At 42.1% G+C, this 24811-nt stretch overlaps 2 protein-coding genes across 2 annotated transcripts in view; one reads left to right on the top strand and one right to left on the bottom strand.

Moving 5' to 3' along the window:
* Nucleotides 1-24811, top strand: part of LOC135538483 (zinc finger protein ZFP2-like) — a 120846-nt gene that overhangs the window by 78287 nt on the left and 17748 nt on the right. The window contains exon 2 of the mRNA XM_064964373.1: nucleotides 14534-15206. Coding sequence (XP_064820445.1) covers nucleotides 14534-15206 — 673 coding nt within the window. The remainder of the gene's footprint in view (nucleotides 1-14533; nucleotides 15207-24811) is intronic.
* Nucleotides 1351-8501, bottom strand: LOC135538479 (zinc finger protein 239-like). The gene is made up of 2 exons (XM_064964366.1): nucleotides 8361-8501; nucleotides 1351-3167 (listed from the first exon to the last, which is right to left on the bottom strand). Exons 1-2 carry the CDS (start codon nucleotides 8464-8466, stop codon nucleotides 2149-2151), a joined length of 1125 nt encoding a protein of 374 aa, XP_064820438.1. The 5' UTR covers nucleotides 8467-8501; the 3' UTR covers nucleotides 1351-2148.

Raw genomic sequence — 24811 nt, 5'->3', positions numbered from 1 at the left:
CAATGTGGAGGATATATACAGGGTTACCAGTACAGAGTCAATGTGGAGGCTATATACAGGAGGTACCAGTACAGAGTCAATGTGGAGGCTATATACAGGGGGTACCAGTACAGAGTCAATGTGGAGGCTATATACAGGGGTACCAGTACAGAGTCAATGTGGAGGCTGTATACAGGGGGTACCAGTACAGAGTCAATGTGGAGGCTATATACAGGGGGTACCAGTACAGAGTCAATGTGGAGGCTGTATACAGGGGGTACCAGTACAGAGTCAATGTGGAGGCTGTATACAGGGGGTACCAGTACAGAGTCAATGTGGAGGCTATATACAGGGGGTACCGGTACAGAGTCAATGTGGAGGCTGTATACAGGGTTACCAGTACAGAGTCAATGTGGAGGCTATATACAGGGGGTACCGGTACAGAGTCAATGTGGAGGCTGTATACAGGGTTACCAGTACAGAGTCAATGTGGAGGCTGTATACAGGGGGTACCAGTACAGAGTCAATGTGGAGGCTGTATACAGGAGGTACCGGTACAGAGTCAATGTGGAGGCTGTATACAGGGGGTACCAGTACAGAGTCAATGTGGAGGCTGTATACAGGGTTACCAGTACAGAGTCAATGTGGAGGTTATATACAGGGGGTACCAGTACAGAGTCAATGTGGAGGCTGTATACAGGGTTACCAGTACAGAGTCAATGTGGAGGCTATATACAGGGTTACCAGTACAGAGTCAATGTGGAGGCTATATACAGGGTTACCAGTACAGAGTCAATGTGGAGGCTGTATACAGGAGGTACCAGTACAGAGTCAATGTGGAGGCTGTATACAGGGTTACCAGTACAGAGTCAATGTGGAGGCTATATACAGGGGTACCAGTACAGAGTCAATGTGGAGGCTGTATACAGGGGGTACCAGTACAGAGTCAATGTGGAGGCTGTATACAGGGGGTACCGGTACAGAGTCAATGTGAAGGCTGTATACAGGGGGTACCGGTACAGAGTCAATGTGGAGGCTATATACAGGAGGTACCAGTACAGAGTCAATGTGGAGGCTATGTACAGGGTTACCAGTACAGAGTCAATGTGGAGGATATATACAGTGGGTACAATGTGGAGGCTTTATTCAGGGGTACCAGAGTCAATGTGGAGGCTATAAACAGGAGGTACCAGTACAGAGTCAATGTGGAGGCTATATTCAGGAGGTACCAGTACAGAGTCAATGTGGAGGCTATATTCAGGAGGTACCAGTACAGAGTCTATGTGGAGGCTATATACGGGAGGTACCAGTACAGAGTCAATGTGGAGGCTATTATAAAATAAGGATCTGCTGGAGTCCAAGTCAAACCAAGATTCTTTATTTCTGAGCTCAGAGAGAATAACAGAGTTACACAGTGCAGTGTAGACAGTCTGAATTCCTGAAGCATTGAGTGATGAGCACATATCTTTATAGTTTCCTGTTCCTGGGAGGGACTTTATTCATACAAGGACACAGGTGCAGCTGGTCTGCAACACAGGATGATCCTCCCAAGAACAGGAGCTTATAATAGGACAGTTTCACAAGGTTAGTCACATACTCAGTTATGTGGACACACAAACAATTAACATTTTCCATTACAGAGTCTGAACATTTTCATTTCATTAAATCATCAGTGGGCCAACAATGCAAATGTCAACAATGGAACTAATGCATCACATCCAAATATCACTTGATTATCTGTAGTGCTGGAGGAATGACACCCAGATAAACACACAAAGAGTTTTAAAAAAGGACAATTTAAAAGAAGGAACCTGATCTTCTTTATATTCAAACTGACAGACTCCATATTCAATTCATGTTTTCTAATAAAAACAAACAAATATATGTTTGAGTACACCCTGTACCATTTGATTTCATCTAGTAAAGACAGGTAAACACATGGTCAGTCAACAATATAAGACAACGGGAGCACTGTGTATGTTCTCTGATGAATTTTAAGTCAATGTGATGTGAAATGTCAATATACAAATTGAGAGAAGTAATTTCTCTCTCCTGTGTGGATTCTCTAATGACGTTTAAATGACTGTTATGAGTAATATGTTTTCCCACAGTCTGAGCTTTTCTAAGCCTTCTCCTCTGTGTGCAGTCTAATGTGTCATTTCAGGCTTCCTAAATGGGCAAAAGCATTGCACCCTGGGAGGAGTGGTAAGGCTTCTGCCCAGTGTGTATTCTCTCATGTTGTTTCAGCTCCCCTGACTGGATGAAACACTTTCCACACTGGGAGCAGTGGTAAGGCAACTCCCCTGTGTGTATTCTCTCATGCCGTTTCAGGTGTCCTCTCTGGTTAAAACACTTTCCACATTGGGAGCAGTGGTAAGGCTTCTCCCCTGTGTGTAGTCTCTCGTGGTGTATCAGGTCCCATAACCGGTTACAACCCTTTCCACATTGGGAGCAGTGGTAAGGCTTCTCTCCTGTATGTACTCTTTCATGCTGCTTCAGCTCCTGTGACTGGTTGAAAGCCTTTCCACACTGGGAGCAGTGGTAAGGCTTCTCCCCTGTATGTATTCTCTTATGTCGCTTCAGCGTCCCTGCGTGGTTGAAACACATGCCACACTGGGAGCAGTGGTAAGGCTTCTCCCCTGTGTGTATTCTCTCATGTATTTTCAGGCCTTCTAACCGTGTAAAACTCTTTGCACACTGGGAGCAGTGGTAAGGTTTCTCTCCTGTGTGTATTCTCTCATGCTGCTTCAGCTCCCGTGACTGGTTGAAACCCTTTCCACACTGGGAGCAATGGTAAGGCAACTCCCCTGTGTGTATTCTCTCATGCCGTTTCAGGTGTACTCTCTGGTTGAAACACTTTCCACATTGGGAGCAGTGGTAAGGCTTCTCCCCTGTGTGTAGTCTCTTGTGGTGTATCAGGTGTGCTTTCTGGTTGAAACACTGTCCACACTGGGAGCAGTGGTAAGGCTTCTCCCCTGTGTGTATTATCTCGTGTTGTTTCAGGTGTGCTTTCTGGTTGAAACACTGTCCACACTGGGAGCAGTGGTAAGGCTTCTCCCCTGTGTGTATTCTCTCATGAGCTTTCAGGTGTGCTTTCTGTTTCCAAGTCTTTCCACAGTGGGAGCACTGGTGTCGTCTTGCTGGTTTGGACGTCCCTGGCTCTGGTTCCTCTGAGTCTGGTCTTTCTCCTGCCAAAGACAGTGTTATTTTTAAATAGAGACCAGAATGAAACCACATGATAAAACAACCTTGCTACATTTACATTTACATTTAAGTCATTTAGCAGACGCTCTTATCCAGAGCGACTTACAAGGGTAAATCCTAAATCAGATATCTCAATAACCTGAGGCCAGTTTTAACAATCTTAGTGTGATTTTAAAACAAATGTAGAGCTTCCTGGTAATTACTGCTATATTTATATTACTTATTTTATTCATCCTGTTTTACAAGTCAGAACACAAAAACCTGGACAGTTCTAGGACACTGAAGACACAGACGTCGCTGGATTCCAATTGAACAGGTGGTTCTAAATATATAACTTTCATAGCTGTATGATACAGAATGTGACCTACACACTTCCTTAAACATCAAATAACTAAAGAAGATATCTTGTGTGGAAGTCCAAAACTTGTTTTTACGTCGAAGATACAAAGCACATCAGTAACATCTCCCCGTTGTTGAAAGGGTTCGACACATTGCTGTTTAAATGGACCAATTTCTTATTTAGACATTCACAGATTTTCAACATTTTGATTATCGCCGATGTCATATTTTGGGTAAAGTAAAAAATAAGGTGAAATGTTTGGGTAAATGTTCCTCAAACTGATAGTAACGACAATTAACAAAAATATAAACGCAACATGTAAAGTGTTGGATGTTTCATGAGCTGAAAAAAAAGTTTGCAGAATTTTTACATCCCTGTTAGTCAACATTTATTCTTTTCCAAGATAATCCATCCACCTGACAGGTGTGGCATATCAAGAAGATGATTGAACAGCTTGATTATTACACAGGTGCACCTTGTGCTGGGGATAATAAAAGGCCACTCGAAAATGTGCAGTTTGGTCACACAACAATGCCACAGATCTCTGAGGGAGTGGGCAATTGGCATGCTGACTGCAGGAATGTCCACTGGAGCTGTTGTCAGGGAATTTAATGTACAGTACCAGTCAAAAGTTTGGTCTCACCTACTCATTCAAGGGTTTTTCTTTATTTTTACCATATTCCCCATTGTAGAATAATAGATAAGACATCAAAAGTATTAAAAAACACATGGAATCATGTAGTAACCACAAGTGTTAAATCTAAATATATATTTTATTCATCAAAAGTTACCACCCTTGCTTTCTCTCAACCAGCTTCACCTGGAATCCTTTTCCAGCAGTCTTGATGGGTTTCTACATATACTGAGAACTTGTAGGCTGCTTTTCCTTCACTCTGCGATCCAACCATCTCGATTTGGTTGAGGTCGGGGGATTGTGTAGGTCAGGTCATCTGATGCAGCACTCCATCACTCTCCTTCTTGGTCAAATAGCTCTTACACAGCCTGGAGGTGTGTTGGGTCATTGTCCTGTTGAAAAACAAATGACAGTGGGACTAAGCCCAAACCAGATGGGATGGATATCCTTGCAGAATGCTGTGGTAGTCATGCTGGTTAAGTGTGACTTGAATAAATAAATAACTGACATTGTCAATAGCAAAGCACCCGCACACCATCACATCTCCTCCTCCATGCTTCACGGTGGGAACCACACATGCGGAGATAATCTGTTCATCTACTCCGCGTCTCACAAAGACATGACGCTCGGAACCAAAAATCTCAAATTTAGACTCATCAAACCCAAGGACAGATATCCACCAGTCTAATGTCCATTGCTCGTGTTTCTTGGCCCAAGCAAGTCTCTTCTTATTATTGGTGTGCTTTAGTAGTGGTTTCCTTGCAGGCCTGATTCACGCAGTCTCCTCTGAAATGATGATGTTGAGATGTGTCTGTTGCTTGAACTTTGTGAAGCATTTATTTGGGCTGCAATTTCTGGTAACTGTAATGAACTTATGCATCAGAAGTAACTCTGGGTCTTCCATTCTTGTGGTGGTCCTTAAAGTAATGATGGACTGTTGCTTCTCCTTGCTTATTTGAGCTGTTCTTGACATAATATGGACTTCGTCTTTAACCCAATAGGGCTATCTTCTGTATACCCCCCTACCTTGTCACAACACAACTGATTGGCTCAAACACATTAAAACCTGTTATGGCATATTAACTCTTGAAACTAGGGGGCACTATTTTCATTTTTGGAAAAATAACGTTCCCAAAGTAAACAGGCTATTTCTTTAAGAATCCATAATGTTTCATCATTAGATGCTACAGTCCTCCTTTAAGACTCCATAATGTTTCATCATTAGATGCTACAGCCCTCCTTTAAGACTCCATAATGTTTCATCATTAGATGCTACAGTCCTCCTTTAAGACCCCATAATGTTTCATCATTAGATGCTACAGTCCTCCTTTAAGACTCCATAATGTTTCATCATTAGATGCTACAGTCCTCCTTTAAGACTCCATAATGTTTCATCATTAGGTGCTACAGTCCTCCTTTAAGTCTCCATCATGTTTAGAATGTGTCTGGAAGCGCTACTCTATCTATTCTACTTTCATCCTTTCTGATTTTCTAATATTTAATAATAATAATAAATGCTATAATAGGTAATAACTAACTTTAATAACTAGGGTTAATACCTGCCTGGCGCACCAACAAAATCTTCATATTTACCCCCTCAAACAATACCGCTACAGAATTAGCATAGTAGGCAATGTAACTTAAGGTAATCAGAAATATTTAGGACTAACTTATTCCTTGCCACCCATTCTGAAACTAACTGCAGCTCTATGTTAAGTGTTGCGGTCATTTCAGTCGCTGTAGTAGCTGACTTGTACAGTGTTGAGTCATCCGCATACATAGACTCACTGGCTTTACTCAAATGTCACTGGCATGTTGTTAGTAAAGATTGAAAAAAAGTAGGTGCCAAACAGCTGCCCTGTGGAATTCCTGATTCTATCTTGATTTTGTTGTACAGGCTTCCATTAAAGAACACTCTTTGTGCTCTGGGGGCGAACTGGTAGCCTTAGTGGTTAGAGTGGTAGGCCAGTAACCGAAAGACAGAAACCAGATGGGATGGCATATCCCTTTAGCTGGATCAATCCCGAGATGACAAGGTAAAAGATCTGTCGTTCTGCACCTGAACAAGGCAGTCCTAGGCATGTTGAAAAAATACTTTGTTTTAACTGACTTGCCTAGTTAAATAAAGGGTACATTTTAAAAGAGTTTTATCCACAATATAGCAGGGGGTGTAAAGCCATAATTTTTGTCAGCAACAGACTGATCGATAATGTCAAATGCCGCACCGACGTCTAACAAAACAGCCCCAACAATATTTTTATCATCAATTTCTCTCAGCCAATCAGTCATTTGTAAGTGCTGTGCTTGTTGAATGAACTTCCCTATAAGCTGAAAGTCTATATTTGTTTACTGTAAAATAGCATTGTATCTGGCCAAACACCATTTTTTTACATTTTCATGTAAGGATTGGAAACAGGCTGATTGGTTGGCTATTTACATTTACATTACATTTAAGTCATTTAGCAGACGCTCTTATCCAGAGCGACTTACAAATTGGTGAATTCACCTTCTGACATTTAAGCCAATAAAGGGAGCTTTACTATTCTTGGGGAGTGGAATGACTTTAGCTTCCCTCCAAGCCTGAGGGAACACACTTTCTAGTGGGCTTAAATTGAAGATAATGCGAATAGAACTGCCAATATCGGCCGCTATTATCCTCAATCATTTTCCATCCACGTTGTCAGACACCATGACAACAAGTCATTGTTGATTTTTTTTGAAGGTGTTCCAAAGCTTTTTACAATCATTCTTCATGTCATTTATCCTTGTTTCATAGTGTAGTTCTTCTTTTTACTCAGTTTAGTCACATGATTTATCAATTTGCAATAGGTTTGCCAATCAGTTATTCAGCCAGACCTATATGCCATCTCTTTTGCCTCCACCTTCATCATACCATTTTTAAATTCCTCATCAATCCATATGGTTTTAACAGGTTTTACAGTCATTTTCTTAATGGGTGCTTGCTTATTAGTAACTGGGATAAGCAATTTCATAAACGTGTCAAGGGCAGCGTCTGGTTGCTCGTCATTACACACCACGGACCAACAAATATTGTTTCCATTGTTGGAATCGGCTAAATACATGGAGACATTAAAGAAGTGATAGGAAGTGAAAGAGACTGGGTGTTATGTCAGAAGTTAATGGTTCTCTGAAGAAAGACAGGTGGCTTTGGAATGTGTTGGTTGGGTGGACGAGAGGAGAGCAAAGTGTTAAACAGGGGAGACGAACATCTGTGGATTAGATGAAGGAGAGGTTGAGGTCAGGACAGATTCTCATCAGGGAGATAAAGGTCTGGTATCCTGTTACTCTCTTTACTCTCTTCCTGTGGAACCATAAGATGTAACGATTGGAGAGAAGGAGGAGTGTCTTAAGTGAGACATATATCTGGATGGAACAAATGTTGGGTTGTCTGAATTACAGATGTACAGAACCTTTGGGAATAATTAAACTTGGTTAAAGCTTCTCTAGTGTCTGTGAGTTATTTACTGTGAAAAAAAAGAACCTAATAACATCAACAACATAGGAATCACCACAAACAATTGTATGACCTCTTATTTACACAACATTAGGCCCAGCCTTTTGGAACTTTGGTTTTCCTAGATATGACTACTATATTGTGATCACAAATCCGATGAATTTGGATACTGCTTTCAAACAATTTCTGCAGCAATAGTAAAGATATGATCAAAATATGTTGATTTTCAATTCTGTACTGTTTGTACTACCCTGGTAGTTGATTGATTGATAACTGAACCAGGTTGACAGGCACTGTTTCAGTTCTCTTGAAGCTTTCTCTTTCAGAAGGAAGCCTGATCACAGCTATCCGCCAGTATTAGTTAATTAATGACCAAAGTCTTGAGTTTAGTTTGCCTGTTCTACAGTCTTGTAAAGATAAGGGGGGATTGACTGGGACAGGCAATGTAACATCCATAATGTTTTATGGAAACGTTTTTGTAAAACAAGCACCTTACATCAGATCATCTTGAAACTTTCTCTCTAAAGCTAACTTTCATCAAGGTTTTATATGGTCTATTGGTTTCTCTCTTTTCATTGGCAGAATCCCTTTTCAGTGTTATGATATTCATAACATCCATATACACCAGTCTATCTTCCTGTCAACTAACAGAACTCTGCTGGTTGTCCTGGTAACAGATACCAGTGGGCAGGTCTATTTATTTGTTCAAACTGAACTACAGCACTTACTTTGATGAGTCAAATCTGATCCTTTCATCTCATCTCCTCCTCTCACAGTTCCACTCAGCCCTGTTGTTTTCCTGCAGTCCACCAGCAGCACAGACAACCTCTTCATACCCAGCAGTAAGGTGCTACCGGGAGAGGCATGACACGTGGACTCCAGGAGGGAGGAAGGGCTAGTGTTGTCCTGGTAACCATAAAGAGGGGACACAGACACGTATCATTATGGATGCTGATGTCACTGTTGTCATGAAGTGCTTTACAGAAACCCAGCCCCGACCCAGATAGAGCAAGCTGTATGCTAGACCAGACCAAGCTGTACCATCTGGTGTTCTGATCTGTAGAGACTCTTCTCTTCCTCGTCAGCATCAGGATGTTGTTGAGGCTCCCCAGAGGATCCACCATAGTCACGTCTCTCTCCTGTGTGAACGAGAACATCAAACAGATGGTAAACTTATGACCATCTATTGCAATCATAGAGTCTTACAAGAGGCATGCATATGTCTAAAATGGCCACTTTCATCATGATTTCCTAAAATAGTGTTTGTGACGCAAATGTAAAAGGGTCGTTCCACAAATGGGTCGCTTTTGCGTCCCTTTGTTATTTTAAGTAGAAAATATGCACCAATATAGAATTTTAAAAGCCTGTTATATTAGATGAGGGAACTTCAATATAGACCACATGGAAAATTCAATACATCTAATTGAAAAGTCCCTAAAATATGAACAAATTGCAGATTGACCTTTAACAATTTATACAGTACTGAACAACATATTCAAGTGTAGAACTTCAGTAGAATGCCACTTTAAAACCACACATTAGTTCAACAACGGCATAGTTTGTGTCCCTGTTTAAGACAGTACTCACTGGTGTTAATCTGATATTCTGTCTCTTCCTCTTTCACCCCCAAAACGTCTTCCTCCTTCACCTTTATTGAGATAGCATCATCTTCCTCTCTAAACGGTTCTTTCTCTTCTTTCACTAAAACAGCCTCCTCTTCCTCCTTTTTCATTCTGAAAGATTCTTTCTCCAAACAGCAGACCCCCTCTTCATTAGCAAGGGAGGAGTAGTTTAGTGAGCTCATGGTCAGGGATGTTAGCGAGCTAGCTAGCATTAGCGTGTCGCCTAAGTGCTAGGCTCAGTATCAATCTTTAACACGTTTGCAAATTGAACCAGCTGATACCTCAACCGAAACTCGTTAAAAACACTGAGATTAAATAATGTACATTAACATGGTCTAAAACGTCAATCTTTCAGTTTTATGTTGGCTAGTAAGCTGCCGACGTGGTTGAAAGAGTTGGCGCCTTGTTGTTCCTGAAAAAGCGTCCGTCCAGTCCATTATACGTCACGAAAGAAGAGTCAGCTGAAAGACGCTCGTCGCCATCTGCTGATTGGAGTGGGTAACGCAGTTTGGAAACAATAGTTTGCATCACATGCAAATAGCACTTGATTATCTGTTGTGCTATACACTGGGTATACAAAACATTAAGAACAGCGGCTCCTTCCATGACCATAGACTGACTTGGTGAATCCAGGCTAAAGCTATGATCCCTTACTGATGTCACTAGTTAAATCCACTTCAATCCGTGTAGATGAAGGGGGGAGACAGGTTAAATAAGGATTTTTAAGCCTTGAGACATGAGATATGGATTGTGCATGTGTGCCATTTAGAGAGTTAATGGGGAAGACAAAATATTTAAGTCACTTTGCACAGGGTATGGTAGTAGGTGCCAGGCGCCCTGGTTTGTGTCAAGAACTGCAACGCTGCTGGGTTTTTCAGCTCAACAGTTTCCCATGTGCACCAAGAATGGTCCACCATCCAAACAGTGGCGGTCACTGCCGTTTAAGATGAGGCAGGACCATTTGGTTTTTTCATGAGCATTTTTGCGATGACAGACAGTGACACATAGACAGACAGTGACACATTCAATACTGCCTTGCACACTCTCGCCTGCATCTAGCTGAAATAGAGATATCACTGGACATATTCAGGTATGTTTTTCCCCGTTTTGTTCCATTTAAACATTTGTCAACAGAATCGGCGGAATGAATACACCCCTGATCATGCATAAACACAGTTCACTTTCATTACAGACACGTTGTATTCCTTCTTGCATCTATGTGCTCTCCTCTTATCACCTTCTCCCTTTGTTTCTGTACTTCAATGCACAACACAACAGCTGTATGTGACCAGGAGAAAAAACCTTTCCAAGCCAAACCATTTCATAACTGCTACACACAGCTTACATTGTTGTCAACATATTAGCTAAAGTAACATCATAGTCAACAGAGGTAATAGAACTAACTCGTTAGTAAACCTGCTACAATCAACGTTAACGTTACAGTGTACAGTCTCCTCTTATCGCCTTCTCCCTTTGTTTCTGTACTTCAATGCACAATACATCAGCTGTATGTCACCAGGAGAAAAAATCTTTCCAAGCCAAACCATTTCATAACTGCTACACACAGCTTACATTGTTGTCACCATATTAGCTAAAATAACATCATAGTCTACAGAGCTAATAGAACTAACTCGTTAGTAAACCTGCTACAATCATGTAGTAACGTTACAGTGTACAGTCAGTAAGCAGTTTAGTATTTACCTTGGCGGGTCCCAGTGGCAATAAATTAGTAAAACGAAAAGCTTACGATGACTAGGAAGAGTTCCAGTGTTGTGTTGGATAGTCATAGCCAGCTAGCTAACATAGCATCCCTCTGTTTGAGCAGGGTGTTTGAGTAGACTAAACTAGATAGATTCTTTATTTCTGAGCTCAGAGAGAATAACAGAGTTACACAGTGCAGTGTAGACAGTCTGAATTCCTGAAGCATTGAGTGATGAGCACATATCTTTATAGTTTCCTGTTCCTGGGTGGGACTTTATTCATACAAGGACACAGGTGCAGCTGGTCTGCAACACAGGATGATCCTCCCAAGAACAGGAGATTATAATAGGACAGTTTCACAAGGTTAGTCACATACTCAGTTATGTGGACACACAAACAATTAACATTTTCCATTACAGAGTCTGAACATTTTCATTTCATTAAATCATCAGTGGGCTACAATGCAAATGTCAACAATGGAACTAATGCATCACATCCAAATATCACTTGATTATCTGTAGTGCTGGAGGAATGACACACCCAGAAAAACACACACAAAGAGTTTAAAAAAAGGACAGTTTAAAAGAAGAAACCTGATCTTCTTTATATTCAAACTGACAGACTCCATATTCAATTCATGTTTTCTAATAAAAACAAACAAATATATGTTTGAGTATACCCTGTACCATTTAATTTAATCTAGTAAAGACAGGTAAACACATTGTCAGTCAACAATATAAGACAACGGGAGCACTGTGTATGTTCTCTGATGAATTTTAAGTCAATGTGATGTGAAATATCAATATACACGCTAAGAGAAGTAATTTCTCTCTCCTGTGTGGATTCTCTAATGACGTTTAAGTGACTTATGAGTAATATGTTTTCCCAGTCTGAGCTTTTCTAAGCCTTCTCCTCTGTGTGCAGTCGAATGTGTTCTTTCAGGCTTTCTAAATGGGCAAAAGCTTTGCACCCTGGGAGGAGTGGTAAGGCTTCTGACCTGTGTGTATGCCATCTCATCTTGGTTTTGCCTGAAGCTCACGTTCTAGGGCACGCACAGAAAATATCTTGGTAGTTCTGGACACGTCAGAGTGTTTTCTTTCGAAAGCTATCAATTATATGCATAGTCGAGCATCTTTTTGTGACAAAATATCTTGTTTAAATGGGAACGTTTTTCATCCAAAAATGAAATAGCGCCCCCAGAGCATCAACAGGTTAAACCCCTACAACTCATCCAGAACGCCGCAGCCCGTCTGGTGTTCAACCTTCCCAAGTTCTCTCACGTCACCCCGCTCCTCCGCTCTCTCCACTGGCTTCCAGTTGAAGCTCGCATCCGCTACAAGACCATGGTGCTTGCCTACGGAGCTGTGAGGGGAACGGCACCGCAGTACCTCCAGGCTCTGATCAGGCCCTACACCCAAACAAGGGCACTGCGTTCATCCACCTCTGGCCTGCTCGCCTCCCTACCACTGAGGAAGTACAGTTCCCGCTCAGCCCAGTCAAAACTGTTCGCTGCTCTGGCCCCCCAATGGTGGAACAAACTCCCTCACGACGCCAGGACAGGGGAGTCAATCACCACCTTCCGGAGACACCTGAAACCCCACCTCTTCAAGGAATACCTAGGATAGGATAAAGTAATCCTTCTCACCCCCCCTTAAATTATTTAGATGCACTATTGTAAAGTGGCTGTTCCACTGGATGTCAGAAGGTGAATTCACCGATTTGTAAGTCGCTCTGGATAAGAGCGTCTGCTAAATGACTTAAATGTAAATGTAAAGTTCAAGTAACAGACACATCTCAACATCATCGGTTCAGAGGAGACTGCGTGAATCAGGCCTTCATGGTCGAATTGCTGCAAGGAAACCACTATTAAAGGACACCAATAAGAAGAAGTGACTTGCTTGGGCCAAGAAACACGAGCAATGGACATTAGACCGGTGGATATCTGTCCTTGGGTCTGATGAGTCCAAATTTGAGATTTTTGGATCCGAGCGTCATGTCTTTGTGAGACGCGGAGTAGATGAACAGATTATCTCCGCATGTGTGGTTCCCACCGTGAAGCATGGAGGAGGAGATGTGATGGTGTGCTGATGCTTTGCTGTTGACAATGTCATGAATAAATAAATCAAAGTCACACTTAACCAGCATGGCTTCCACAGCTATATGCCATCCCATCTGGTTTGGGCTTAGTCCCACTGTCATTGGTTTTTCAACAGGACAATGACCCAACGCACCTCCAGGCTGTGTAAGAGCTATTTGATCAAGTAGGAGAATGATGGAGTGCTGCATCAGATGACCTGACCTACACAATCCCCCGACACAATCCCCCACCGTTTTTTATTTTATCTTTTTATTTTTTTCCAGAGATGGAAGTAATTTTTACTGTACTTTTTGGTACCTTTGAATCTAATGTATTGTATCAAGATGGTTTGGGATGAGTTGGATCGCAGAGGTGAAGGGAAAGTGGCCTACAAGTTCTCAGCATATGTGGGAATGCCTACAAGACTGTTGGAAAAGGATTCCAGGTGAAGCTGTTTGAGAGAAAGCAAGGGTGGCAACTTTTGAAGAATACAATATATATTTTGATTTAACACTTGTGGTTACTACATGATTCCATGTGATTTTTAATCATTTTGATGTCTTTATTATTCTACAATGTAGAAAATAGTAAAAATAAAGAAAAACCCTTGAATGAGTAGGTGAGTCCAACCTTTTGACTGGTACTTTACATTAAATTTCCTAACAGCTCCAGTGGACATTCCTGCAATCAGCATGCCAATTGCGCGCTCCCTCAGAGACCTGTGGCATTGTTGTGTGAACAATCTGCACATTTTCGAGTAGCCTTTTATTATCCCCAGCACAAGGTGCACCTGTGTAATAATCAAGCTGTTCAATCATCTTCTTGATATGCCACACCTGTCAGGTGGATGGATTATCTTGGCAAAGAATAAATGTGACTAACAGTGATGCTCATGAAACAGCCAACATTTTACATGTTGCGTTTATATTTTTGTTTTTTGTTGTTACTATCAGTTTTAGGAACATTTACCAAAAATATGACATCAGCGATAATCAAAATGTTGAAAATCTGAATGTCTAAATAAGAAATTGGTCCGTTTAAACAGCAATGTGTCGAACCCTTTCAACTACGGGGAGATGTTACTGATGTGCTTTGTATCTTCGACGTAAAAACAAGTTTTGGACTTCCACACAAAATTACTTCTTTAGTTATTTTATGTTTAAGGAAGTGTATAGGTCACATTCTGTATCATACAGCTATGAAAGTTATACATTTAGAACCACCTGTTCAATTGGAATCCAGCGACGTCTGTGTCTTCAGTGTCCTAGAACTGTCCAGGTTTTTGTGTTCTGACTTGTAAAACAGGATGAATAAAATAAGTAATATAAACATAGCAGTAATTACCAGGAAGCTCTACATTTGTTTTAAAATCACACTAAGATTGTTAAAACTGGCCTCGGGTTATTGAGAGATCTGATTTAGAATTTACCCTCGTAGCAAGGTTGTTTAATCATGTGGTTTCATTCGGGTCTCTATTTAAAAATAACACTGTCTTTGGCAGGAGAAAGGCCAGACTCGGAGGAACCAGAGCCAGGGACGTCCAAACTAGCAAGACGACACCACTGCTCCCACTGTGGAAAGTGTTTCAACAAGTCGGAGAAGCTGAAACGGCATGAGAGAATACACACAGGAGAGAAGCCTTACCACTGCTCCCAGTGTGGAAAGTGTTTCAACCAGAGAGTAAACCTGAAACAACACGAGAGAATACACACAGGAGAGAAGCCTTACCACTGCTCCCAGTGTGGAAAGAGTTTCAACCGGAAAGAAAACCTGAAAGCTCATGCGAGAATACACACAGGAGAGAAGCCTTACCGCTGCTCCCAATGTGGAAAGTGTTTCAACCAGTCGGGGGAGCTGAAACTACATGAGAGAATACACACAGGAGAGAAGCCTTTCCACTGCTCCCAGTGTGGAAAGAGTTTCTACCGGAAAGAAAACCTGAAAGTTCATGAGAGAATACACACAGGAGAGAAGCCTTACCACTGCTTCCAATGTGGAAAGTGTTTTGTCCGTTCGTGGGAGCTGAAACTGCATGAGAGAATACACACTGGAGAGAAGCCTTACCACTGCTCCCAATGTGCAAAGTGTTTCATCCAGTCAGGGGAGCTGAAACGACATGAGAGAATACACACAGGACAGAAGCCTTACCACTCCTCCCAGGTTGCAAACCATTTGCCCATTTAGGAAGCCTGAAAGAACACATTAGACTGCACACAAAGGAGAAGGCTTAGAAAAGCTCAGACTGGGAAAACATATTACTCATAAGTCACTTAAACGTCATTAGAGAATCCACACAGGAGAGAAATTACTTCTCTTAGCGTGTATGTTGATATTTCACATCACATTGACTTAAAATTCATCAGAGAACATACACAGTGCTCCCGTTGTCTTATATTGTTGACTGACAATGTGTTTACCTGTCTTTACCATATGAAATTAAATGGTACAGGGTATACTCAAACATATATTTGTTTGTTTTTATTAGAAAACATTAATTGAATATGGAGTATGTCAGTTTGAATATAAAGAAGATCAGGTTCCTTCTTTTAAATTGTCCTTTTTTAAAACTCTGTGTGTTTATCTGGGTGTGTCATTCCTCCAGCACTACAGATAATCAAGTGATATTTGGATGTGATGCATTTGTTGCATTGTTGTCCACTGATGATTTAATGAAATGAAAATGTTCAGACTCTGTAATGGAAAATGTTAATTGTTTGTGTGTCCACATAACTGTGCGCTGTGTAACTCTGTTATTCTCTATGAGCTCAGAAATAAAGAATCTTGGTTTGACTTGGACTCCAGCAGATCCTTATTTTATAATATCCACCACAACTCTCCCACGGATTGCTGTTTATTATTGTCTCAATGAAGAGTTCCTCTTTCGACTTTCCTGGGGGCATTTACAAACCTCCCACTGGTTGAATAAACTTTGTTACCCGAATTATGAGATTTATTTTATTTTATTTGTCAAATGGCAACCAAGCATCGATCATTATGTCACCAGAATAAGAACCTCAAATGTATTGGAAAGGAACATCAAGCTCATCAAGTGCACTTTCACCACCCTGTGAAGTTCATAACTTATTTCATCTTTAGCCTAATAAACTACATGGTTTCTCAAGTCATAGTGGGAGGACCACACAACATATCATCATGTGACTCCAAGTTAACTAAGATGTGATTGTTATCATTAAGGAGTTTCCACAGCCATTTCTCACTTAGACATTTTTACTGACACAAATTGTCAAACGAAGTAACAAATCGTCTGTCAGCATTTATAAAATTGTTCAGGCATATCCTGTTTCCATCAGCCCGGTCATTACTTTTGAAATGGTTGGATCAATATCCACCTTCATGATGCCTGATTTGAATGTCTGAAGTTCCTGATAATCAAGTGATATTTGGAATGTCTGAGTAGTTCTATATGATGTCATAATACACCCCTTTGATAGTGATACATTTGCTCCATTGTTTCCATGTCAGTTTGTTTCCCACTCTGATGATTTATATCTGACAGAGGGGCTTTAAATGAATAGTATGGTGACATCTTAGTGTGTCTTGGAGTAAATAGGATTATTAATCATCAAACTCCTATAGCAACAATACACTGCAGCTTTGACATCAAGAAGAGAATGAGCTGATGGGTGGTGGTGCTACTCTATAGGTAAGGCTGTCCAATATGAATGTTCAAATAGTCACTTCTAGCCGGCCTCCGCCCAGTACCCTGCCCTGAACTTTAGTCACTGTTACTAGCCGTCTACCAACCAGTACTCCACCCTGTATTCTAGTCAAGGCTCATCCTATATAACTACTACTGTACACACCTTTTATATTCATATACGGTCCTTAATGTCAAGACACACCATCATATACATTTTAAACAAATTGTATATATTTATATTCCAGACTCTGACATTCCTCATTCTACCATTTCTATATTTCTAAATCCTTAAAATGAATTGTAGGGAAAATCAGTAGGTCAGACAAATGACTATTTCTAAACAAAGATAATAGACAAGTAGAATGGGAGAGGTTTCTTATACTATTTATACTTACTCAGTGAAGAGACTCCAGGGACGGTGATGAAGGCTGTAGGAATGAAGATCAGACAGTGAAGAGACTCCAGGGATGGTGATGAAGGCTGTAGGAATGAAGATCAGACAGTGAAGAGAATCCAGGGATGGTGATGAAGGCTGTAGGAATGAAAATCAGACAGTGAAGAGACTCCAGGGATGGTGATGAAGGCTGTAGGAATGAAGATCAGACAGTGAAGAGAATCCAGGGATGGAGATGAAGGTGAAAACCTTGTGAAGACTTACAGAAAACATTTGACCTCTGTCATTGCCAACACAGGGTATATAACAAAGTATTGAGATAAACAATGTGATTTTCTGGATTTTTTTCTCATTTTGTCTGTCATAGTTGAAGTGTACCTATGATGAAAATTACAGGCCTCTCTCATCTTTTTAAGTGGGAGAGCTTGCACAATTGGTGGCCGACTACATACTTTTTGCCCCACTGTATGTTAATCTCTAGGAGACAGAACAAGTCTCCTTCCTGAGCGGTATGACGGCTGTGTGGTCCCATGGTGTTTATACTTGCATACTATTGTATGTAAAGATGAACATGGTACCTTCAGGCGTTTGGAAATTTCTCCGAAGGATGAACCAGACCTGTGGAGGTCTACAATTCTTTTCTGAGGTCTTGGCTGATTTCTTTTGATTTTCACATGATGTCAAGCAAAGAGGTACTGAGTTTGAAGGTAGGCCTTGAAATACATCCACAGGTACACCTCCAATTTACTCAAATTATGTCAATTAGCCTATCAGAAGCTTCGAAAAACATGACATCATTTTCTGGCATTTTCCAAGCTGTTTAAAGGCAAAGTCAAAATAGTGTATGTAAACTTCTGACCCACTGGAATTGTGATACAGTGAATTATAAGTGAAATAATCTGTCTGTAAACAATTGTTGGAAAAATGACTTATGTCATGCACAAAGTAGATGTCCTAACCGACTTGCCAAAACTATAGTTTGTTAACAAGACATTTGTGGAGTGGTTGAAAACCGAGTTTTAATGACTCCAATCTAAGTGTATGTAAACATCCCTGTATATTGTCTCCACATTGACTCTGTACTGTTACCTCCTGTATATAGCCTCCACATTAACTCTGTACTGGTACCCCCTGTATATAGCCTCCACATTGACTCTGTACTGGTACCTCCTGTATATAGCCTCCACATTAACTCTGTACTGGTATCTCCTGTATATAGCCTCCATATTGACTCTGTACCGGCTACCTCCTGTATATAGCCTCCACATTAACTCTGTACTGGTATCTCCTGTATATAGCCTCCACATTGACTCTGTACTCCTGTAGTACCCCACATTGACTCTGTATATAGCCTCCACATTGACTCTGTACTGGTACCTCCTGTATATAGCCTCCACATTGACTCTGTACTGGTACCCCCTGTATATAGCCTCCACATTGACTCTGTACTGGTACCTCCACATTGACTCTGTACTGGTACCCCCTGTATCCACATTGACTCTGTACTGGTACCCCCTCCATATTGACTCTGTACTGGTATCTCCTGTATATATCAAATCAAATCAAATCAAATTTATTTATATAGCCCTTCGTACATCAGCTGATATCTCAAAGTGCTGTACAGAAACCCAGCCTAAAACCCCAAACAGCAAGCAATGCAGGTGTAGATGCACGGTGGTTAGGAAAAACTCCCTAGAAAGGCCAAAACCTAGGAAGAAACCTAGAGAGGAACCAGGCTATGTGGGGTGGCCAGTCCTCTTCTGGCTGTGCCGGGTAGAGATTATAACAGAACATGGCCAAGATGTTCAAATGTTCATAAATGACCAGCATGGTCAAATAATAATAAGGCAGAACAGTTGAAACTGGAGCAGCAGCACGGCCAGGTGGACTGGGGACAGCAAGGAGTCATCATGTCAAGTAGTCCTGGGGCATGGTCCTAGGGCTCAGGTCCTCCGAGAGAGAGAAAGAAAGAGAATTAGAGAGAGCATATGTGGGGTGGCCAGTCCTCTTCCGGCTGTGCCGGGTGGAGATTATAACAGAACATGGCCAAGATGTTCAAATGTTCATAAATGACCAGCATGGTCGAATAATAATAAGGTAGAACAGTTGAAACTGGAGCAGCAGCACGGCCAGGTGGACTGGGGACAGCAAGGAGTCATCATGTCAGGTAGTCCTGGGGCATGGTCCTAGGGCTCAGGTCCTCCGAGAGAGAGAAGGAGAGAATTAGAGAACGCACACTTAGATTCACACAGGACACCGAATTGGACAGGAGAAGTACTCCAGATATAACAAACTGACCCCAGCCCCCGACACATAAACTACTGCAGCATAAATACTGGAGGCTGAGACAGGAGGGGTCAGGAGACACTGTGGCCCCACCCGAGGACACCCCCGGACAGGGCCAAACAGGAAGGATATAACCCCACCCACTTTGCCAAAGCACAGCCCCCACACCACTGGAGGGATATCTTTAACCACCAACTTACCATCCTGAGACAAAGCTGAGTATAGCCCGCAAAGATCTCCGCCATGGCACAACCCAAGGGGGGGCCAACCCAGACAGGATGACCACATCAGTGAATCAACCCACTCAGGTGATGCACCCCCTCCAGGGACGGCATGAGAGAGCCCCAGTAAGCCAGTGACTCAGCCCCTGTAATAGGGTTAGAGGCAGAGAATCCCAGTGGAAAGAGGGGAACCGGCCAGGCAGAGACAGCAAGGGTGGTTCGTTGCTCCAGAGCCTTTCCGTTCACCTTCCCACTCCTGGGCCAGACTACACTCAATCATATGACCCACTGAAGAGATGAGTCTTCAGTAAAGACTTAAAGGTTGAGACCGAGTTTGCGTCTCTGACATGGGTAGGCAGACCGTTCCATAAAAATGGAGCTCTATAGGAGAAAGCCCTGCCTCCAGCTGTTTGCTTAGAAATTCTAGGGACAATTAGGAGGCCTGCGTCTTGTGACCGTAGCGTACGTGTAGGTATGTACGGCAGGACCAAATCAGAGAGATAGGTAGGAGCAAGCCCATGTAATGCTTTGTAGGTTAGCAGTAAAACCTTGAAATCAGCCCTTGCTTTGACAGGAAGCCAGTGTAGGGAGGCTAGCACTGGAGTAATATGATCAAATTTTTTGGTTCTAGTCAGGATTCTAGCAGCCGTAATTAGCACTAACTGAAGTTTATTTAGTGCTTTATCCGGGTAGCCGGAAAGTAGAGCATTGCAGTAGTCTAACCTAGAAGTGACAAAAGCATGGATTAATTTTTCTGCATCATTTTTGGACAGAAAGTTTCTGATTTTTGCAATGTTACGTAGATGGAAAAAAGCTGTCCTTGAAATGGTCTTGATATGTTCTTCAAAAGAGAGATCAGGGTCCAGAGTAACGCCGAGGTCCTTCACAGTTTTATTTGAGATGACTGTACAACCATTAAGATTAATTGTCAGATTCAACAGAAGATCTCTTTGTTTCTTGGGACCTAGAACAAGCATCTCTGTTTTGTCCGAGTTTAAAAGTAGAAAGTTTGCTGCCATCCACTTCCTTATGTCTGAAACACATGCTTCTAGCGAGGGCAATTTTGGGGCTTCACCATGTTTCATTGAAATGTACAGCTGTGTGTCATCCGCATAGCAGTGAAAGTTAACATTATGTTTTCGAATAACATCCCCAAGAGGTAAAATACATAGTGAAAACAACAGCGGTCCTAAAACGGAACCTTGAGGAACACCGAAATTTACAGTTGATTTGTCAGAGGACAAACCATTCACAGAGACAAACTGATATCTTTCCGACAGATAAGATCTAAACCAGGCCAGAACTTGTCCGTGTAGACCAATTTGGGTTTCCAATCTCTCCAAAAGAATGTGGTGATCGATGGTATCAAAAGCAGCACTAAGGTCTAGGAGCACGAGGACAGATGCAGAGCCTCGGTCCGATGCCATTAAAATGTCATTTACCACCTTCACAAGTGCCATCTCAGTGCTATGATGGGGTCTAAAACCAGACTGAAGCATTTCATATACATTGTTTGTCTTCAGGAAGGCAGTGAGTTGCTGAGCAACAGCCTTTTCTAAGATTTTTGAGAGGAATGGAAGATTCGATATAGGCCGATAGTTTTTTATATTTTCTGGGTCAAGGTTTGGCTTTTTCAAGAGAGGCTTTATTACTGCCACTTTTAGTGAGTTTGGTACACATCCGGTGGATAGAGAGCCGTTTATTATGTTCAACATAGGAGGGCCAAGCACAGGAAGCAGCTCTTTCAGTAGTTTAGTTGGAATAGGGTCCAGTAAGCAGCTTGAAGGTTTAGCCTATATAGCCTCCATATTGACTCTGTACTGGTACCTCCTGTATATAGCCTCCACATTAACTCTGTACTGGTATCTCCTGTATATAGCCTCCACATTGACTCTGTACTGGTACCTCCTGTATATAGCCTCCACATTAACTCTGTACTGGTATCTCCTGCATATAGCCTCCATATTGACTCTGTACTGGTACCTCCTGTATATACCCTCCACATTAACTCTGTACTGGTATCTCCTGTATATAGCCTCCACATTGACTCTGTACTGGTACCCCCTGTATATCCTGTATATAGCCTCCACATTAACTCTGTACTGGTATCTCCTGTATATAGCCTCCACATTGACTCTGTACTGGTACCTCCTGTATATACCCTCCACATTAACTCTGTACTGGTATCTCCTGTATATAGCCTCCACATTAACTCTGTACTGGTATCTCCTGTATATAGCCTCCATATTGACTCTGTACTGGTACCTCCTGTATATACCCTCCACATTAACTCTGTACTGGTACCTCCTGTATTTTTCCTCGTTAATATTTTTTTATTGTGTTACTTTTTTTATTTAGGAAATATTTTCTTAACCCTTATTTTTCTTAACTACATTGTTGGTTAAGGGCTTGTCAGTAAGCATTACACCTGTTGTATTCAGCGCATGTGAGAAATAATATTTGATTTTAACTAAATATGGAGTAGAGTTCGACCGATCATGATTTTTCAACTTAATATAATACATCAATAAAAATCCATTTTGCCTCAAATAAATAATGAAACAAGTTCAATTTGGTTTAAATAATGCAAAAACAAAGTGTCGGAGAAGTAAATAAATGGCAATATGTGCCATTTAAAAAAGCTAACGTTTGAGTTCCTTGCTCAGAACATGAGAACATATGAAAGCTGGTGGTTCCTTTTAACATGAGACTTCAATATTCCAAGGTAAGAGGTTTTCGGTTGGAGTTTATATAGTATTTATAGAACTATTTCTATACCATTTGTATTTCATATACCTTTGACTATTGGATGTTCTTATAGGCACTCTAGTATTGCCAGTGTAACAGTATAGCTTCCGTCCCTCTCCTCGCCCCTACCTGGGCTCGAACCAGGAACACATCGACAACAGCCACACTCGAAGCAGCGTTACCCATCGCTCCACAAAAGCCGCAGGCCCTTGCAGAGCAAGGGGAACAACTACTCCAAGTCTCAGAGAGAGTGACGTTTGAAACGCTATTAGCGTGCGCCCGCTAACTAGCTAGCCTTTGGTCATTAAAATGGTCGAATACGGAAACTATCTTTGAAAACAAAACGTTTATTATTTCAGTGAAATACGGAACCGTTTGGTATTTTATCTAAAGGGTGGCATCCCTAAGTCTAAATATACTTGTTACATTGCACAACCTTCAATGTTATGTCATAATTACTTAAAGTCCTGGCAAATTAGTTCGCAATGAGCCAGGCTGCCCAAACTGTTGCATATACCCTGACTCTGCATGCAATGAACGCAAGAGAAGTGACACAATTTCACCTGGTTAATATTGCCTGCTAACCTGGATTGCTTTTAGCTAAATATGCAGGTTTAAAAATATATACTTCTCTGTATTGATTTTAAGAAAGGCATTGGTGTTATGGTTAGGTACACATTGGAGCAACGATACGCACCGCATCGACAGGACATGCTAGATAAACTAGTAATATCATCACCCATGTGTAGTTATAACTAGTGATTATGATTGATTGATTGTTTTTATAAGAAGTTTAATGCTAGCTAGCAACTTACCTTGGCTTCTACTACATTCGTGTAACAGGCAGGATCCTCGTGGAGTGTAATGAGGCAGGTGGTTAGAGCGTTGGACGAGTTAACTGTAAGGTTGCACGTTTGGATCCCCGAGCTGACAAGGTGAAATTCTAGCGTTCTGCCCCTGGACAAGGCAGTTAACCCACCGTTCCAAGGCCGTCATTGAAAATAAGAATGTGTTCTTAACTGACTTGCCTAGTTAAATAAGGATTAAATAAATAAATTAAATAAAGGTGTAAAAAAAAAAATTATACAAACTTGAAATCGGCCCTAATTAATCGGCCTACATCTAAGATGGAGTATGTCAGTTTCAATGTTACGGTCTTTGATTCAATTATATTTTTGAAACTCAGGCTGTGTGTGTTTATCTGCGTCATTCCTTGATCATTCCTTGTGGTCCTGTAGCTCAGTTGGTGGAGTATAGTGCTTGTTAAACCAGGGTAGTGGGTTTGATTCCTGGGACCATCCATATGTTAAGTGTTTGTACACATGACTGCAAATCCCTTTGGATAAAAGTGTCTGCTAAATGGCAGATATATCCCCTGATTATACCAAAGCCTCAATTCGTCGGGGCATGGACTCTACAAGGTGCCGAAAGCTTTCCACAGGGATGCTGGCCCATGTTGACTCCAATGCTTCCTTTGGGTGCAGTGGAGGCTCCTCAGAGGAGGAAGGGGAGGCTCCTCAGAGGAGGAAGGGGAGGCTCCTCAGAGGAGGAAGGGGAGGCTCCTGAGAGGAGGGGAGGCTCCTGAGAGGAGAGGGGGAGGCTCCTGAGAGGAGGAAGGGAGGCTCCTCAGAGGAGGAAGGGGAGGCTCCTGAGGAGGAAGGGGAGGCTCCTCAGAGGAGGAAGGGGAGGCTCCTGAGAGGAGGAAGGGAGGCTCCTGAGAGGAGGAAGGGGAGGCTCCTCAGAGGAGGAAGGGGAGGCTCCTGAGAGGAGGAAGGGGAGGCTCCTGAGGAGGAAGGAAGGAGGCTCCTCAGAGGAGGAAGGGGAGGCTCCTCAGAGGAGGAAGGCTCCTCAGAGGAGGAAGGGGAGGCTCCTCAGAGGAGGAAGGGGAGGCTCCTCAGAGGAGGAAGGGGAGGCTCCTCAGAGGAGGAAGGGGAGGCTCCTCAGAGGAGGAAGGGAGGCTCCTCAGAGGAGGAAGGGAGGCTCCTCAGAGGAGGAAGGGGAGGCTCCTCAGAGGAGGAAGGGGAGGCTCCTGAGAGGAGGAAGGGGAGGCTCCTCAGAGGAGGAAGGGGAGGCTCCTCAGAGGAGGAAGGGGAGGCTCCTCAGAGGAGGAAGGGGAGGCTCCTGAGAGGAGGAAGGGGAGGCTCCTCAGAGGAGGAAGGGGAGGCTCCTCAGAGGAGGAAGGGGAGGCTCCTGAGAGGAGGAAGAGGAGGCTCCTGAGAGGAGGAAGAGGAGGACCCTTTCATAAAAATAAAAATGATAAAACATGTAAAAAAATGTTTAATCCTTTTTTAGATAAAACTATATTAAAAATAATCACATCACCAAATAATTGATGAAAACATGAAGGTCTACAGTAGCCTCAGCAGCATTCTGTAGGGTAGCACCATGGTGTAGCCTGGAGAACAGCGAGTTTCCGTTTCTCCTCTGAGTAATTTGACTTGAATACAAACCTACGAGGTTTTGGAAAAG

The sequence above is a fragment of the Oncorhynchus masou genome, unplaced genomic scaffold (assembly GCF_036934945.1).
Source record: "Oncorhynchus masou masou isolate Uvic2021 unplaced genomic scaffold, UVic_Omas_1.1 unplaced_scaffold_972, whole genome shotgun sequence".
Lineage (NCBI taxonomy): Eukaryota > Metazoa > Chordata > Actinopteri > Salmoniformes > Salmonidae > Oncorhynchus > Oncorhynchus masou.
The sequence above is the reverse complement of the archived record's forward strand: the minus strand, read 5'-3'. Positions and strand labels throughout refer to the sequence as shown.